Consider the following 17,862-nt stretch of genomic DNA (forward strand, 5'->3'; position numbering starts at 1 on the left):
ACGTATTCCTTTGAAATACTACTATCTCATTAATTTCTTTCAGGTCTCTGCCAATTTTTCTGGGTTGTGAAAGACTTGCTACAAATGAACAGCAGTGATCCAAGTGATCCAGGTCTTGCAAGACTCTCAAATACAAATTGTCTGAACCTTCTGGTTTAGAGTATCTAAGTTTGTTTGTTTGTTTGTTTGTTTTAAATACCTACCTGCAATACTATGGAATGAAAAGGGTTTCATCATTTGCTATGGCTATACTGCCTGGCTTTTTCAATCCATAGAACAGAAATATTTATTGACTGCCTCTGCCTTTGTATTATCCTTAACTATTCACTGTTTTTATACTTATTTGCACTTAGTAAGGGGCTGGTACCATGGTTGAGAATCTTTGTTTTGCCTTTTAAAATGCTTCTTTGAAAATGTCCCTTTAGCTTTGGTGTTCATGCACTTCTTTTGTGCTTTGTTTTCTTTATCAGTTTTCCATCATTCCTCATTTTCTGTCTATTTATTTACTATTTGTTTTCTCCTGTTTTTTTGTTATATTTGTTAGTTTGTTACACTTCCTGTCTAATACAGGCTAGTTCTTTTTAACTAAAATAAATGAAGCCTTTTGAACACCTCAGAGAATGTTTACATAATAATCACAATAATTACTGAAATTTTTCTGCCAGCTGAACTGAGTGGTAATTGATTTTTTTTTCTTTTGGAAAAATACACCAAATACATTTATGATGGGCTCCAGTTTTATCCTGTTTGCTGATAACAAATGCTATTATAGTGAGATCGCTTAGTGCATCTAAGCAATGATGGATTTTTAACTCTGTGATTAATTCTCCTTTACAGGCCAAAATGAGGTGTAACGTAGTATTCTGCCACATTGATGACTTTGTCTTGTTAACCGAGAGATGCAAAAACTCAAAACTCTCCTAATAGGAAGAAACTGAGTGGTCAAAGAAAGGTTCTGAGGGCGATGCAGGCAAATTGGAGCCGACACGTGACATCTGCGCGTCCCTTCCGTAGCTGCCCCCGGCTGCCAAGGGATGCCTCTGCGGGTCAGACTGCAGCTGGAGGGCTCTACTTGCTGGAGTCCCTCCTTTCGCAAGTGGCGATAGTTGCCTTCCAAAGGCAGCAGGATGGAGTCTGCCTTTCTGCCGTCCCGCGCCAAGGATCGCAGGTGCCTCCCGGCAGACTCTTGCTCAGCTGCTTGCCCCTCCCCGCACCGTGCAGCTCTCGCAAGCGCCCGTACTATCAGTCCCGCGCGGAGAGGGAGAGGGAAGGGGGAGGAGAAGGAGCAGGCAAGAAACCTGGGCCGAAAGTCTGTTTGCTCACAGCTCACACCCACAAGAGTCACTGGAGGCGGAAGTGGGGAATGTCTGCATGACACACACGCACAAACCTCCCTGGCTCCACACGCTCTCGGTCTCAGTTTCTGCCCAGCACTCCAGCCCCCAGCTGCTCTTGGACTGTTCCCGTTGCTGCCAGCATGGGGAACCTAACTTGTGTCCCTCAGGCACCTGGGAGGTTCAGACACTCTTTCAGCAGGAAACCTTCACTGAAGAAAGAGTAAGTACACTTGCTTTTATTTTAGACTGCTTTTCAAGCACGTGCTGGCTTCCCTGCTGGCTTTCTCCTTTGTGACACACCATACAGAACTGGGCTAGTAGCTGAGCCCCACTTGGGAAACCCAGGAGTTATTTGCAGATTGAGCAAAATCAGGCTTTAGTATGGTTTTGCTGGTACTGGGCAGTGCTGGATAAGATCAACTCATTGCAAGTGCCAGGGAAGAAATTCTAGGGCTATGCCAGCAGAGAATTCCAGGAGCACTGCCCGAGGAAAAATGTGATATATTTCATTTCATTTTGGAAATGAAAACCTCTCTCTGTGGGACTGACAAGGCAAGGTGCAGGATGCCTGAAGTTCCTTGTTTTCACTTGCCTTTTTTCTTTGTTTTTCTTTTATTTGTGTCTCCTGGAGTTGTGGCACAGATTGAGCACAAAAATAAACTACCAGTGGCTGTGAAGAAAGCAACACTCACATTCCTCATACTTTAGAGAGAAAGCCCCAGATCCCAATATGATACTCTGCTTGTACAGTTTAGTCTGTGTTTGTAACTTCGCCAGAACACATGAAAGAGACCAGTAGTATGCTCTTCTAAGTATTTTGGTGCTGGGCTGGCCAGGAGAGCATTCAGGTACCACAGTGATGGGCAGCTGTCCCAAAACAGACTCTACCAGGGAGAGCAGAGCAAGCTTTTCTAAGCACTGCATTTCCCCCCTGCTCGTGGTCCCAATAATGCAATCACAGTAATCTTGTCATTATTCTAAGCATGTACTAAGCAGAGCCTTCCCAATTCTGAGAACTTTGGGCTGAAAAGGAGCTCTGTTAGAAGTCAAGGTAATCACCAGGGACTCTGCTTGGCTCAGGGATTTATAATCAAAAAGAGACACTGAATTGTCACCCTGGTCCTGTGCTGCTATAAATCAGGAGCAAACCTGCAGGAGTCTGTGGAGTTGCTCTGGGGTAAAAGAGAGGGAATTTGAACCCTGAAGGGTTAATGGCAGGTAGCCTGCAGTATAGTGACCAAGCCCCAGAGCACCTCTGGTCCCTACTGACTGTGCTTCCCACGCTCACAGCTCTCCATGGAGATGAGCCTGGTTTCTGCTGAATGAAGAGTTGCAATCTGGTTCAAAGAAGACCACTGGGGACTCCAAGCAAGGCAGTCCCAGTTGTTAATGACATTTGTAACTGCTCATTAACGATGTGCACACAAGGAGAAGCTGGGGGCTCTGCTGGGAGTGGAAGGAAATAAACCCAGTTTTGTGTGTGGAGAGATGTGAAAATTCATCTCTGCCCTAGTGGCTTTGGAATAGCCGTCAGGGTTTGACTTGGCTTTTGCATTTTGCAATGGGATATCTGTTTCCTACTCTGAGCTGGAGACACAGATGAGCCTAACTTACCATTTGGTTATGCAGAGACATGTAAAAAGGCAAAGAAAAAAACAAGTGCAACACAAAACCCATTACAATTTTTCTCAGACTGTTTATCAGCCCTTTGCTGGCTTGGGATGATTAGAACGCCCATGACCAATGACTTACTCTAGCTTTCTGGCTTCCTTATTTCTGGGCAGAATTTACTATGCACCAGGCTAGATCTGTGTGTGCATGTGTGTTTTGTTTTGTTTTGTTTTTTTATCCCCTCTGTAGAAAAGATGGCAAGAAAAAGCTGCCTAGTTTTTTTGGTATTGAAGGAGGGCAGGAGAGAGATACGACCACAGACAAGATACTGCAGTATATTCCAGGAAAGGCAAGTACAAACGCATCCACCCTCCGCCCCTTCCCCAACATTCCCAGAGATTATTCTCACCCCCCCACCTCCTTACCCCCACCCAACGGACAGCTCTGTGTGCAAGAGGGACAAGGGATCAGGGTCAGGGTAGAGCACTGTCTCAAGGAGATGGAGGTCATATCTGCAGCCAAGGAAAGGGTAAGACCTGTGTCCTTCATGGCAGGAGAGCCATCTGCTCCAGGGTCGCCTTGCAGGAGTCAGGATGAACTGTCAGCAGCAAAAATGTGTGCAACTGAGAGCAAGGCAGGCAGCGTGGTGGGAATATCTCACCCTCCCCTTGCTGCTCTTGGTTCTTTTGTTTCTGGTAGCGTACAAAGGAAGGGAAAATTAGAGTGAGCATTCAAAGGTGGGATGATTCATTCCCACGCTGGGATGAGACAGAGCAGGCAGCATATTAGCAATAAGCCTTGGGAAGGTAATCAGGAAGGGCAGGTCTGTCCCAGGCACGTACCAGCCTTGTGGCCATATGGCCCAGTTCCCAGTGCTGCTCAGGGGAAGCAGAGGTGAAACTATGAACCCTGATGTGTTGCCTTGGTGCCTTTGGGTGGGCCAGGGGCATGAACTGAGCTTAGGGGCCCATTGCGCTATGCTGTCTACATACTTTCCCCGCTGTACAGCAAATAGGCTATGTGGGGATGAGGGAAGGGGAAACTGAGGCAGGGAGACACAGCTAGGCAGAGAGACACAGCTAGGCAGATGTAATCTCAGAGAAGGTCAGTAACAGGACATTATCTCTTGGGCTTCAGCTGCTGGCCAGGTATATTTCAATGAGATGAGATGTATCGGAGGGCCCAGTTCTGGATAGTCCTACTCATGTTCCTTGGGTTGCTACGGAGATTCAGCTGTCTTGGAGCTGATGTGACCCACAGAAACAGTGCCTCTGCAGTGCCTTGTGGTTCAGCTGCTTCTAGGTAGGTCCTTTGGCTTTCCTCGTGAAAGGGAATGGGGCACTGGCAGAGGGGCAGGACTGGGGTCCTACTGCTGACCTGTGAGGTAGCTGCAGGTAAATGCCATCCTCTTTTTCAGGGACATGTCCTGAACTGTACATGTGGGAAGTGCAGCAGAACTGGGACTGTTCTACAGTCCTGCTCATTAGTTGGACTGAGGGTAATGGGCATGTGGCACCAGAACGGTTCCCTGCAGGGCTCAGCTGACGTCTGGAGAGATGTGTAGCACCTCAGAAGACGAGGCCCAGAAGGGATCCTGGATGCTCCCCTGGGGAAGCAAGGAGAATTGTCATGTTAGCGGAGCCTGGAAAATGAATCTTGCAAGCTGACAGAACAAAGGTCCCAGAGAGATTAATCATGCAGGAGCACAGGGGATATGGGATCTTGCCAGAGAAGGAGGGAGGGTGGAGCAGCTGGTTAGGAGCTACCCTTGCCTGGGGCATGTGGGATTCAAACTCTCTGCTCAGCTACAGGCTTCTTGTGTGGCCTGGAGAAAGCCCTGATTTAGTCCTTTTCCCCACCCCTGTTACAGAAGCAGAAGGTGACCAGGTGCTGTGGGGCCAGAGGCAGGAGGGGAGGTCAGGTCTGAGGAGTGCGTCACTGCAGACTGTACTGCCTGTGCAGGTGGGACTCTGCAGACGCAGTCTCAGAGGTGCTGAAGTCACCAAACCTGGAGGCATGACAGGCAGTTTGGGACTTGGGTGAGCGACATCCTTGAAAATCAGACCCCCTCCGGACCCTGCCGAGAGCGGCCGGCGCACAAGGCCAGCACATCCTGCTCCTACCACTCTCCTGCCTTTGGGCCCCAGTTCCCATGCTTGCCGGTTACAGCTTCTGAAAAGCCTAAACAAAAAGGAGGCGGAAGGATGTGCCAAAGAGCAAGACATCTCGTTTGCTGCTTTTATCATTATACAGCAGCTTTCAGAGCCCCAGGGTACCAACTTTGCAAGGGTGAGCTCTTCCTGCTGCCAGGGTTAGTGATTCAGCTGGGAGTCAGTGGGATCTGCAGGGGCTGGGGCAGGTTAATTATTAACTCGCTCTACCTGTATGATGAGGCATCAGAGAGAGCAAGAGAACATGTTGGGACACTTGCACTGCAAGAGACCTGCTGTTTTGCCAAACTGACAGAAGCCAGGTTTCCAAAGATCTGCAGTGCCTCAAACCAAAGGGGATAGCTGAGCTATGAAAATAGCACTAACCAGGATAGGGCTGGGGTGGGAAGAGTGTTGCTACCAGTACAGCGCAGCCAGAGGAATTAACAGCTGACTGAGGAGAATTTCAGAGGCATGACAAATGCTAGGTCCCTTTCATGTTGGCTGTACACAGAGGCATTCCCATGGTTTCAGGTGGTGCATGTGCCAGGGAGATACGTGATGCTTGTGTATTCCTGTGATGGGCTCCACTGAGCCACCACTGCTGCAACAGGCTTGGCCTCAGGACGTGGGCACTGAAGTCCAGACCCTCTTGGCAATTCCTTCTCTAGAAACCAGGCAAGGGCTGATGCGCACACCCCCAGAATCACCTGAAGTCATTGGAAACTGGTGATGCTCAGCATGGTAAAAACTGCCTGTCCCTAGCCATTTCTGTTCTGCTGGTTGTGCCGTCCTCTGTGCCTGCCCAAAAGGCGCAGTGTTACCGCAGGACACTTGCCCCGCACCAAAGCTAACTAGTATCCTAGCTGCACTGTAGTAGCCTCAGAACCTTTTGAGTCAAGGAGTTAATTAGTGGAACGGGAAGAACGGATACCCCTTCCTGGAGGAGCTATGAGGATCAAAGGCTTGCAGAGTGCTTTGGCAGGGAAAGCTAAGTACTGTCCTGTGCACCCCAACCATGGAGCCTAATTCTCCTCTCCACACTAGCTAATATGTAGGTAGTTAAATATCTGCTTTGCTTTTGGGCCTGGGTGGCATGTTGAAGGAGGCTTGCTAACAGTGCTTGGACTGTTCGCTCCTAAGCTGCAAAACATGGCACTGCGTAAGCAGTGGTAATGCTCCATGTATGCTCTCAGCCCAGCGCCGGTGAGAGAGAAACTGTTTTAGCCAAAGCTGGTCGCATTTGTGTTAACAGTTTTCCCTCATATATCCCTCAGCATTAAGCTGTTATAACTCTTTTGTGTGTGAGCCCATCACTTAAATTCTCTTTTTTTTTTTCCTAGCCATGCACATCTAAAGAGTAGAGGGATGACAACAAAAAGCTAGGGCAGAACACGGCTATGCTCTGTGTCTGCTGGCTAGCACAGTGTGGGATCCAAGACGGTGCAGACTGGTTGTCACTCTGACCCTGAGGCTCGAGGAAATTTGGGTGGAGCAAGAGTCCTGCAAAGATGGGGTTGGTCTCTGTGCTTGGAAGGGGCCAGGAACACATGTCTTTAGAGCTCCCTGGGAGTCGCTGTGTTAGGGGAATGCTGAGGTGGCTGTGACAGCTTTGGTCCCTGGTCATCACAAAGCATCCTGTTGTTCCCAGTGCTGCTTGTTGGGGGATGGTCAGATGGAGGCCATGCTGGTAGCTATAAACCTTTCCCAGAGCAGGCAGAGAGGGCAGTGATGGGTTTGTGAGTCTGAGCCCAAAGATACTAGAGCTTCAGGTGGAGCTGTTTTCTGCAGAGCTTTTGTTTAGGCAAGTCCTCTCCATCCTGGGAAATTGTCTTTGTACGTAGGCATATGATTAGGAATTTATGGGAAGTGGCATCAGTCTTACAAATTTTTTTCCTTCCACCTGAGTGAGAAAGCCCGAGCCAGCTTTAGTCGGCCTTATTCTCCAAGCGGGGAACAAAGAAACTGTATAAATTACAGATGAGCAAAGCAGATGAGCTGGTTTCCAGTCCCCCTGACTCCTTCTGCAGCCAGGGCAGGACACTGTCTGATGCTCTGTGCTGCCAAATGTAAGTGGCCTCACCAAGAAAATCACAGAATTGGAGGTGGCCTTTGTGGCCTCTTTGTCCGTGCCATCTCCTAGCCCACTCTAAATTGCCATTGCCTGAGTGCTGCATGAGCGTTGGGGTCTGAGCCTGGCCCATGCTGAGGCCAAGTCATGACTCTTCACTGTGCTTTACTTCTCCAGCTGGAAAAACAGATCATAGTTGTGACTGTCTTGGAAGGTGTTTGGGTGAAAAGTGGCAGGGTGGAGGCAGGTGTCACCGCTGCACCTGGTGCTGCACAAGCAGGCTGTGCTAGCTTTCACCAAAACCTTGTACTAGCTGTTGGATTTAATGATGTCCAGCCCTCTGCTGCTGCTCTCCTGAGATTTGAGCAGTAATATGTGGAAACCTATGAGGGCAGTTCTGCCTGGGCATAGGCAAACAATATACTCAATTCAGGTTTAACAATGGCACCCCAGTAAAAGGCATATAGGAGAGTCCTGCCTGGTAAAAGATTGACTTGAACAGTCCCATTTCTTCCTGCCCAGCCACAATATCTGGTCATAACTGATGTGACTGTTGCAGTTCAATTGTATCTTTTTTCAAGAGAGAAAAATCCTGTTTACTGCCATTGGTCATACAACCAGGTGAGCTTTGCCTGACCTGCTTCCTTCTGCTTTTCATCCTGCCTTGAACTCAAGAGGGTGGCTTTTGAAATTTGAAGCTGACCCCAAATTTCAGAGGGCTGGCTTTGTCACTCCAGTTGCAGTTAATGTCTAGTTGTCTGTGCCCTTTATGCGATGGACTTGCCTACACCAGGCCTGTTAGCCTAAGGAAATGATCCAGTGCTGATGCTGTCTACCTCTGCTCCTCTCTCACATCAGCAACTTTTAATTTGACTGGCCTGCTGGGTGATTCCCAGGTGTTAAAGTTATTTAAAGGTGACTCTGGCTTGCACCAGAGCCACACTGCAGATGTTCCCAGTAACATTTGAGAGTGATCTAGAAAGAGGATGGGGTGGGAAAAGGTGTTAGTGGTAAGTCAGCAATAAATGGCTGTGGTACTGTACCTTAACTCCCCAAGCCATGGCAGCAAGTTCCCTTCCATCGTGCCCAGTGGGAGGCTGGAGCACACATTGCTGCCTGGCTACCAACATATTGCTGGTTGTCTCTCTCATCCTTTTTGTAGCTCTCAGCTCTTTGGGATAGTAGCTATTATTTCCTCTTGTATTTCTACAGTGCCTATCACCATGGTTCTGCCTGGGGCTGGGATATGTAGGTGTTCCTGCAATATAAATAGGAGATAAAAGGCAGACTGCAAACACTGGTGGGTGAATGCTTGTACCTGACCCACTGAGCAAACAGCTGAAGGAGTGAGAGAGGAACTTCAGTGTGAGCCCACGTCTGGCCTGGCTGTGTCTCTGCGAGGCATGCCCTGCAGCCTGGTGCCCACTGAAGGGCTGTCGTCATCCAGGTAGTTTTCTAGTACTGCTTCCACAGCTGGCAGGTGACCAGTTGTTCTTTGTTCTGACAACGGCGTGTAGCAAAAATATAATGTTTTTCCTATGTTTAATTGCCTCTCAGTGAAGCCATTAATTGGCAGCGTGCGGGTTTCCACCTCCAGCAGGAGGGTTCGTGTATGTGTGTGTGCGTACTGCTGACAGCTGGCTAGAAAAGCTGGAGGGAGCTCTGAGCAGAGATGGCATTAATGTGGGGCCTAAAAAGGGTTGCCTAAATTCAACGAGAACCTGAAAGGAGCGCCGGGCTTTTCAGGTAAAGGGACCCCAACACCCTTAGTGTCTTGTTACCGGTTTACCTCTAACCGGAGAGCTGTTGATGGCTCTGATATGGTTATGAGAAGGGTTAACTTCATTCCAAAGAGGTGAGTCATCTAGGCCCCTGCAAGAGAGCGATGGTTAGCACTGCTGGCTCTTCATTAATCACGGGGCTTATGCAGCTGTCTCTTTGGCACAACCTGCTAGGAGCAGGCACATGCAGGTCAGACGGGTTCGGTGGCAGGGGGGAGCACTGGCTGCTGGAAATCCCTCGCTGTACAGGGTGGTGGGCTGTCACTTGATCCCTGCTAAGCCCTGGCAGCCCTCTCTGGGATCCTTCCTGGAAATGCTGTTTTCGACAGAAACGTTTGACCCTTGTGGAGTCGCATATCACCGCTCCGCTCTGCCTCCAACATTGCTATGCATTCACTGGAAATACCTCTGGGAAACACAGCTTCAAATGGTTATACTGGAATGCCACCAAGATTGCTTCACAGCCCAACCATGAAACAACAGGACAAACCTTGCATCTCCTGCCTACCTTTCTCTTTTGCTGGGGAATGGGTGCCCCAGGGAGTCTGTGACATGTCTGACAAAACCAATATTTAAGATTTGGATACGCTCGTGGGAGTGTGGAGGGGGAATCAGTGGGACCTGTGGCCACACTGGGATACAGCCCTTCCCTTTACCCCCCAAAAACAATGAACCTCCCAATTAAAAAAAAAAAAAAAAAAAAAAAAAAAGAAAAGATGCTTTTCACGGAGAAATTGCAGAGGAGCTTTTAACCCCAGGGATTTAGGCAGTATCCAGGCAGTACAACAGGCAGGCCCTTAACAGGCAGTAGAGCTCAATAGAGGTACAGACTTGTGTTGTGGCACAGAAGGAGAAACTTCCTTATACCCAGAATGCAGGAAATGAGGGAAACCTCCTGCTTTGGGAGTGCTAAATCCCTCTCATGCCAGCCCTGTTCTCCCCTAGTGCCTGCTGGTTTCCCCTGTCTTTTTGTGCAGAGGCACTGACAATGAGCAGCTTTACAACTCGGTGCCTTGCAGCTGCTTTTATGGCCATAGAACTCTGCCACAGAGTTGTCTGGGCACCTGAAACAACAAAGTCCACCTGAAGGAATCAAGGGATCTGTGCATTTGTGAGAGCTGTGGAATCCAGGTGGAACTAGAGCAGAGGAAACCTCCCCATTAACTCCAACGAAAGGCAAACTATGTTTGGTAAGCCTTGCTCAATCCTTGTTCCAGTGAATTCAATTAGGACAACAGGAAATCAGCTATGGAGTTGGGAGACCCTACATGTAGGATTTGTTTTTGCATCTCCTTTTTCCTGCCCCAGAAATGTTGTTGGAGACCCAACAACAAACAGCCCAAGCCTGGGCACCTGCCCAGGGTGCCTTTCTGGGAAAGAGCTATTCTGGGAATGTCTCTCCCAGGCATGCAGGCCCCCCATCTCCCACCAGCTCTGATTTGTTTTTCCTGAAACCTCGGTACAGAATATTCAGAATGAGGAAAACCAGAAAGAAAACTTGGACCAAAGGTTCCCCAGCCTGTTCAAGAAGGGACGCAGGAAAACAATTGTCAGGAATCTGGGAAAAATAATCTACTACTCCAAGGTCAAGTTCAAATTCCAGCACTGCCAGGTAAGTTGTGGAAACTGTGGGTGTTTCTCTTCCTAGGCATGGAGTGACCCTTCAGGGCTGGGAAGCAAATTGTAATTCTGGGAAATGTGACTCACGGAGATCTCCTCCAGCTATGGCAGAGCCTAGGGATTTCTATTCCCTGCTGTGCACAGGTACTGCTTGGTGCACTTCTGCTGGCTCTCATCCCAGTGGGGATCTGTGCTGTACTTTCATGTTTAGCAGCCAGACTGGCAGCAGATCCACCAGCAGAAATGCTATATCGGCCCTTGGATAAGTGAGTGCAGCTTTTCTGTGCACAGACCAGTCTGAGACACTGAAGTGGGGGGGGGGGAGGAATGTGTCCTGAAACCTCAAGATGTTTGTCTTTTCTGCAGGAGGTGAACGACTGCTACTTGGAGCTGTTCCAGTCTTATCTGTATTTTCAGTCTGTGGGCTTCAATGGACTCACCTACCAGGTAGGGCATCTCCCTGGAACAGGTAGGGGCAAGCATCAGGGAATCTGGCAGTATGGCCAAACAGTGGGGTGCAAGGTGGATGGGACATCACTGGACAAGACAAGGAGGATCTTTTCCTAGAACTGCCACTGGCCTAGGTGATCCCCTAGATGATCCTGGCAAGGTCTTGCATCTCGAGTCTCTCCCTGAGGATGCTGAGCTCAAGGGGAAGAGGTTATTTTTCCTAAGATTCATACCCAGATAACCTTGGTGCCACCTGGGTCTTTGGCCTTGTCTGTGGAGAGACTAAAAGACAACTTGGAAGGCCTGCTTTAGAAGTAGGATAAGGGCTTTTGCAGGTTCACCAGCAGGCCCTTGGATGGGAGGTATTTAGGCTACATGGATTTACCTTCATGTATAGCACCAGGCACAGAGAGGCTTTGGTGTAGTCAGAGGCACCAGGCACAGAGAGGCTTTGGTGTAGTCAGAGCTCTTGCTGATCAAAATCCTACTGACCTTAGTGCAAATGATGGATTTGGCCCCTAGCTCTTGAGCCAAAGGGGAGGAGTTCTTCAGCAGGGCAGAGAAAGCAACGGTGTGGGAGAGAAGCAACGGTGTGGGAGAGTGTGGAACTCCCCCACGCTCCGAGAGCAGCCTGGGGGAACTAATCTGACGAACTATTTACCAATCCTTTAACCTGATGATAGCAGTTAATTACAAACAGTGGGTATTTTGCACATGGAACCAAAAAAATCACAACTGGACAAACACAAAACCCCCAAAGTACTTTCCCTCCATGACTGAGTAACTAAAATTGAGCCGGGCTTTTTTGTAGATATTTGCAGAATTATATTTTTTAGAAATGATTTATTGTCTTCTGGGTCATTTGAGATTAATGCAGTATGACAATAGTCTCTCGAGTCATCCAATAAGCCAGCCTCCAACTGAAAAGACACATGTCAGAATATTAACAATATTATGCACTCTTCTACCTATTTTATAACCTGCTCTTTAGATTATTAATTCTAAAGGAACTGTAAAGGAATTAATGAACCAGTACTGGTCTCTAGACATTGCAACAAATAGCATCTTTTAATATCCTGTTTTAGAAAACCCAAGATAGGAAGTGTAGACTTGTCAGCTGTTCCTGTGTTTCATTGTGGTTGGAGTCTGATGAGCTTGATTATTGAAACCAGCCAGCTTAACTTTTGTTTACAGCTATTACCGTGTTATGTTTTTCTTGCATCAAACCAGCATTGTTTTGTTGAGGTTTCTCTCAACCCTTAAAGACTTTTAATGTAAAGGAAGTGTTCTTGCAAACGTGACAGATGATTACTGCAGTGCCAGCCCCACTGAACTCAGGGAGCGGCTAAACCTACTTACTCTGGTGAGAAGGCTAGATTGAAGGCCCAAATATTTCCATTTGGAGCAAATTTTTGCAGACTAATGTTGTGAGCCACAGCAGTCTGCTGGTTCTGTTCTGGACTTTCAGTCTCCTGTGGGAAAGGGACATTAGTTGCAGAGACTGCCTGTGGGCTGCCCCCAAAATAATGATGGTGTGTTCTGCTTATGCAGGGACTTCTGCCTTTGAAAGAGCTGAATGTGTGTGAAATAGAAAATGTGAAGAGCACAGGGCTTGAGGATCATGCTTTCCAGATTACAGGTTAGTGCTTCTTTGTTTACTCTGAATAAGAACAGTGTGTTTATTAATCACAACTATCTTTGCTCGTCATCCTGATCTGACCTACCCCAAGAGGAAAACCACACTGTGGAAAGAAGTTCCAGGGTGCTGATGCTCTTCCTCCCAGTATTTACAACCCTCTCTCCAAGGCTTCCCTGCTCCCAGACCCCTGAACCGTGATGCCCAGGGCTGCAGGCAGGGTAGGGACTCCTCAAAGGTGCTCCTCAGAGGAAGGATGAGCTTGTGTTTTGGAGTGGTTAATACTCAGGACACATGGTGACAGTTCCCACTTCCACCCAGTTATTTATTCCGTACCACATTTGAACCAAGGGATAGAATAAAAACTCCTTCACTCCATCTCTCATCACCTTATGAACTCTTGGGGGCAGGGAGTGACCCTGAGCAGGTGTCGTACAGTGCTGTGCACGCTGATGTAAGGCACCTCTCAAATATGAATGAAGTGGAACAACGGTGAGAGGTGAGCTATCCCTACTAAGAACACCAAGCTGGTACTGTCAGGACAAAAGGTCGCTACATCAACTGTCCCTTGCCATCTCTTCTACCTCCACATGCTTTTTTAACTTTTTATCTGAGTCATCTTGTTTTATAAAAGCTTTCCTGGGATAACAACTTGTCTGCTGCTTGGCTGGGAGCTTGTTTCAGCTTAGTCAGTGCTGAATTACAGCAGTACCAAGCCCCAAGGGTAGTAGTTAAAGCATGAAGTAGACAGAAGTAATTAATAACCTGATAAAGATACAGAGCTGAGAAAGCTAATTTGTGTCCCAGACCCATTGTCTATGTACTTTGCTGTTCTGTGTTAGCAAGTTAGTTATGTAATGACCACTCAAACAAAAAAATGACATAAATTATAAAGAGGATATAGTAAAAATGACCCATTCAGTTTAAGGATGATTGAGTCCTTTAAGGACTGTTGTAGTCTTGTTATGCTAGGCAAGGGCCTCTTGGCCAGTTTGTAAAACAGTGGGATCTTCTCCCAAGCTTAACCTGTCAGGACAGGTGGACTTGTTCTGCTTGCATTTAAACACACAGGAGTGTGGGTGGGTGGCAGATTTTCCATACCCTCTCTATTGTTGATGTAGTCATTCAGCACCAAGAGTTACCTGTGTCCACCTGAAAATATCGTAGCCTTTTTGCATCTCTAGCCAGGAAGATTTAGGAGGGAATAAATTTCTGCTTGGGGAAGTGGCTTTCTTGACTCCAGTGCTTCTCTGGAAGTGTGCCCAAGGAAAGAGGAAGGACGGGGCAGAAAAAAGAACATGAAGGCCAGTGCAGGTTCCTTAGCATGACTGTGTTGTGGCCTGCCACAAACATGCCCTTGGGGCTCGGGGAAATGGTGGCAACTGAATTAGCAGAAGCCTTTTGGGCTCTGTTTTCACAGCCTCTCAAGCAACTCCTTTCACGAGCCTGAGACATGTCTCAGGCTTCAGGCTTAGAGAGGAGTTTCTCTTCTCATTTTCTCTTCCTTTGGGGCCCTATTTAGATGTGACAGTTTGAATAGCCCTCAGGATGTGTCTGAAAGGCTACCCTGGAGGAGGTGGCAGAGCAAGCAGTGCCATGTTAAGGGTCATGCCTTACTGGAAAGATTCCTACTGTTTGTATAAGAGCCTGAGTGTACAGAGAAGTATTTAGAGCTAGCAGAATATCTGGACACCTGGAAAACATTACATGTTTATATCCTTCTATCAGCCCTTGAAGGTAGGGAATCACTTTAACTGCATTGCAAAGATCAGGAAACTAAGGCAAAGAGTGCCCCAGACCCACAATGGTAGATAGGTGCTAAGTCTTACTGGGCATACAAGTGTCCAATTCTTATAACAGATTTGAACTGAGTGACTTATACAAGGTTTCTCAGAGAGTGTCTGCCTCAGTTTCCCCACCTCTGCTATGCCTTTATTAGTGCATTTCTTCACATAACTGTTTTAAAGTCTTAATTAACTGATATTCATAAATAATGCAGGAATTATGAGATGAAAGGGCAAAGCATCATGCTTATCCACTGCACTTGCTTATCTGAAAATTTCCAAGTCCTGGAAAAGTTAGATCTTACTGATGCATGGTCAGTATGGTTTTAATACATCAGTGGTAAATTGTTAGTCAAAACAGGCATTCTTCAACCTGCCAGAAATGATTAACATCACTAAGACGTATATATAGTGAGTAGCAGAGGGTGTGTGAGTCTTTTTTTGCTAATGCTAAATGAATGATAACTGGAAATGTTAAGATCAACAGCTATGGCGTTGTTCCTCTCTTTAAGGCTGTGTCTGGGAGCAGCTTTAGCTTGTCTGGTGCAGATTATATTTGGTGATGCAATACATAAATAGCATCATAGTAGTGCTGATGTCCTATTTTTTACTGAAATGAAACTGAAATGCTGTGAAATTTTTGCATTGAGTTATGTTGTTTGCGGCAACACGTTGTGGTAGCCTCTGGACTGCAAGATGTTTTTCACAAGTTGTTGGGGATTTTAAAAGTTGAAATCCCTGTGTTGATTACAAGCTTGACTTTTGTACTCCCTTTGATTTTTGTCCTTGGCCTGATTTTGGACTGAAAAGTGACTAGTGGCCAGAGCTAGCTGGCCAGAGCTAGATTTGACTACAAAAGCAGAAAATGAGAAGTTGTTGCAGGAGTTCCTTCCAGAGAGCTTTCCCAGCAGCTTGATGTGAAGCAATGTGATCAACATGGTAACAAGAAGAACTGAAGTATAACATCCACAGAGCAATGCACTCACAGGCAATCGTATGATGTGCTGAGCCTAACAAACCTGGCCAGCTGCTTACCCTTTGATGCTGCAAATGGTGCTCCTATCTGCTCAGCTCATCTTGTGTCTCACATACCTAGGTCCCTTACTGAATCCCCTTATCGTGTTCTGCCCTACTGAGTCAGAGCTGAAGCAGTGGCTTTATCACCTGGAGAAACAGATCCACCTAAACGGAGGAAGCCTTGGCTTGCCCTTCCTCTCTCAGGTTAGTGTCTTGGGACAGGGAATGTGTGCAGTTGTTTCCCAGCCTGTGGGATCAGAGCTGAATGACCATGGAAGTTGAGCCAGTTGAGTGGGTGCCGCAACTGCTCCCACTGCATCCAGTGAAAGGGATAATCTCTGCAGCCAGCTGCTCTCAGCCCTTTTAGCTCTGCTTCAAGGTACACTGCTAATGCTTTTCTCTTCCAGAGTCCTGAGTGCCCCCATGGGGCTTTGGACTCTTCCTCCTGGCTAGAGCACTTGATCAGAGGGCTGGAGATGGAAAGAGATTGGGGCTACAGCTCCACTTCAAAATGTTTCTCACTGTGCTTGTTGCTCTTTCAAAAAGTTGGAAGATGATATGGAATTTAATTCTGGCCTAAGTCCCCTTTTCCAGGCCAGCAGCTTGACTATTTCCCCCAAATAAGGAGAGCCTTAGACAGTTAGATTTAGGGTTCAGACAGGATTGTGCCAGACTGGATTCACACCCAGACAGGACATGCCACACAACCACCTTTTCAGGCAGAGACCATCCCCGAAACCACACCTGCTGTCCCACTCAGCCGCCTGCCCAGCTATGCATGACAGCCTGCTCCTGGCATGAGCCACGAGAGCTGAGGGAAAGAAGTGCTCCCCATCAGGCAGGAATGGTCTGCTAGGCCAATCGCTCACTATTTTGAGTGGGGCTCTAGCAACTGAGCCCTGGCTGACACCATGACCCGTGCTGATCAGATGCCACTTGCCAGAGTGACTCTCGCCATGCCAGACAGGCAGCATGACAGCCTTCAGGCCCACCATGAGCAAGAACAAGCCTGTCTGGCAGAGCTGTGGCTTTGCGGGGCTGTGCCCTGACTTCATCGGTCAGGGACCTACCGCTGCTGTGGGGCACAGGGATTTTGGTGTCAGTCATACCACTTCCACTAGTCTCCGTGTTAGTGCAAAGTCTGTAATCGAGCCCTTCTGATACACAGCTGTAGACTCCTCTTTCAGCCAGCAGCACTCTCCAGGTTGCCTTGCCCGAGCACTAGTGTAGGCCAGGGCAGCAGCATTACTAAGGCTTTTGTGTGGGCCATGGCTTTTTGCTGCCACCGGCACCTGTCTGTTTGCCAGGGCCTAGAGCTGGCCCTGGGCAATATGCCCCATATCTCCAGCTTCCTTTTCTTATTCCACCACCCCCAAAATAACTGTGGAGAGACATGATAATTACCTTCACTTGACAATATTCTCACTTGGTAAATTCTCTGTCCATGGAAGAACAGTATATTCACACATCTTTAGGGGCTTAGGTCTGTTTGGGCAGCACTATGATGGATCTGGCATTTCAGTCTCAATGGCAGCCCCAGATGTGCTCTGTATGCCTGAGACCTGACAACAGCTTGCTGCATTTCTTTGGTGCGTATGTGTGTGTGTATGTGCGTGAGCGCACACAGCTTCTAATTCTGGAGCTTGCCTCTTGTGTGGCCTCTGAGTTCCTGCTGCCTTTGGGGAAGGGTGCAAAATCAAAGGCTTTGCAAGAGGGCCTGGCAGGGGGTGTGTGCTGAAAGGAAGACCTGCGACAGAGAAGTGCCAGTGCCACAGACTCGAGGTTTGGGTCTGGTTCAGAGGAACGCTCACACAGTTGGCTGCTTGTGCAAATATCTAGAGTTTAAAAAACATTTTGAAGGAAGAAACTGGACCAGGGCCTAAAAAACAGGATCAGATTCAAGAGACCTGCTTTCCTCTACCAGATTTTCACTTTCCTCCCTGTCTTGGTCTCCCCACCTGTAAAACAGAGGCATTCACCTGACAATGTACAGATGAGTACCAAGTATTACTATTCAGTCCCAGCTGGAAAGCTGATTTCTGTACATATTTATTATTCTTTCTTCCTTCCTCCACACTTGAAAAGTGTGCTGGGATAGGCCATCTGCTAAAGTGTTTTGCAGAGGGTATGTCCTACAATTGCTTCTTGACTGTGCTCTTGTCCCTAGAATGACTGGAAGCAAAGCTCTGTGGGGAAGGAGGAGCTGCGATGGTCTGTGCAGAACATGCCTGTTGAGGAGTGGAGAGGGACCCAGCGGGAATCCCTAGGTGATGTCCTCTGTGTTTCCAAAGTGAAGCTTCAGCATCTGCCTTTTCAGGTAGGACACTCATTTCTGGGAGAAGCCTCCTACCAGCTAGGCTCAGAAAAGGCAATGGATCGAGTGACTGGCACAGATTCCTGCATAC

General features: G+C 47.8%; 1 protein-coding gene across 1 annotated transcript in view; it reads left to right on the forward strand.

The window, feature by feature from the left end:
- Positions 1-17,862, forward strand: part of PLEKHN1 (pleckstrin homology domain containing N1) — a 32,379-nt gene that overhangs the window by 1,602 nt on the left and 12,915 nt on the right. Inside the window, exons 3-10 of the mRNA XM_062593131.1 lie at positions 44-112; positions 838-1,557; positions 3,198-3,297; positions 10,416-10,562; positions 10,937-11,017; positions 12,572-12,659; positions 15,537-15,661; positions 17,625-17,774. Coding sequence (XP_062449115.1) covers positions 1,478-1,557; positions 3,198-3,297; positions 10,416-10,562; positions 10,937-11,017; positions 12,572-12,659; positions 15,537-15,661; positions 17,625-17,774 — 771 coding nt within the window. The 5' untranslated portion in view covers positions 44-112; positions 838-1,477. The remainder of the gene's footprint in view (positions 1-43; positions 113-837; positions 1,558-3,197; positions 3,298-10,415; positions 10,563-10,936; positions 11,018-12,571; positions 12,660-15,536; positions 15,662-17,624; positions 17,775-17,862) is intronic.

The sequence above is a fragment of the Rhea pennata genome, chromosome 22, assembly GCF_028389875.1.
Source record: "Rhea pennata isolate bPtePen1 chromosome 22, bPtePen1.pri, whole genome shotgun sequence".
Lineage (NCBI taxonomy): Eukaryota > Metazoa > Chordata > Aves > Rheiformes > Rheidae > Rhea > Rhea pennata.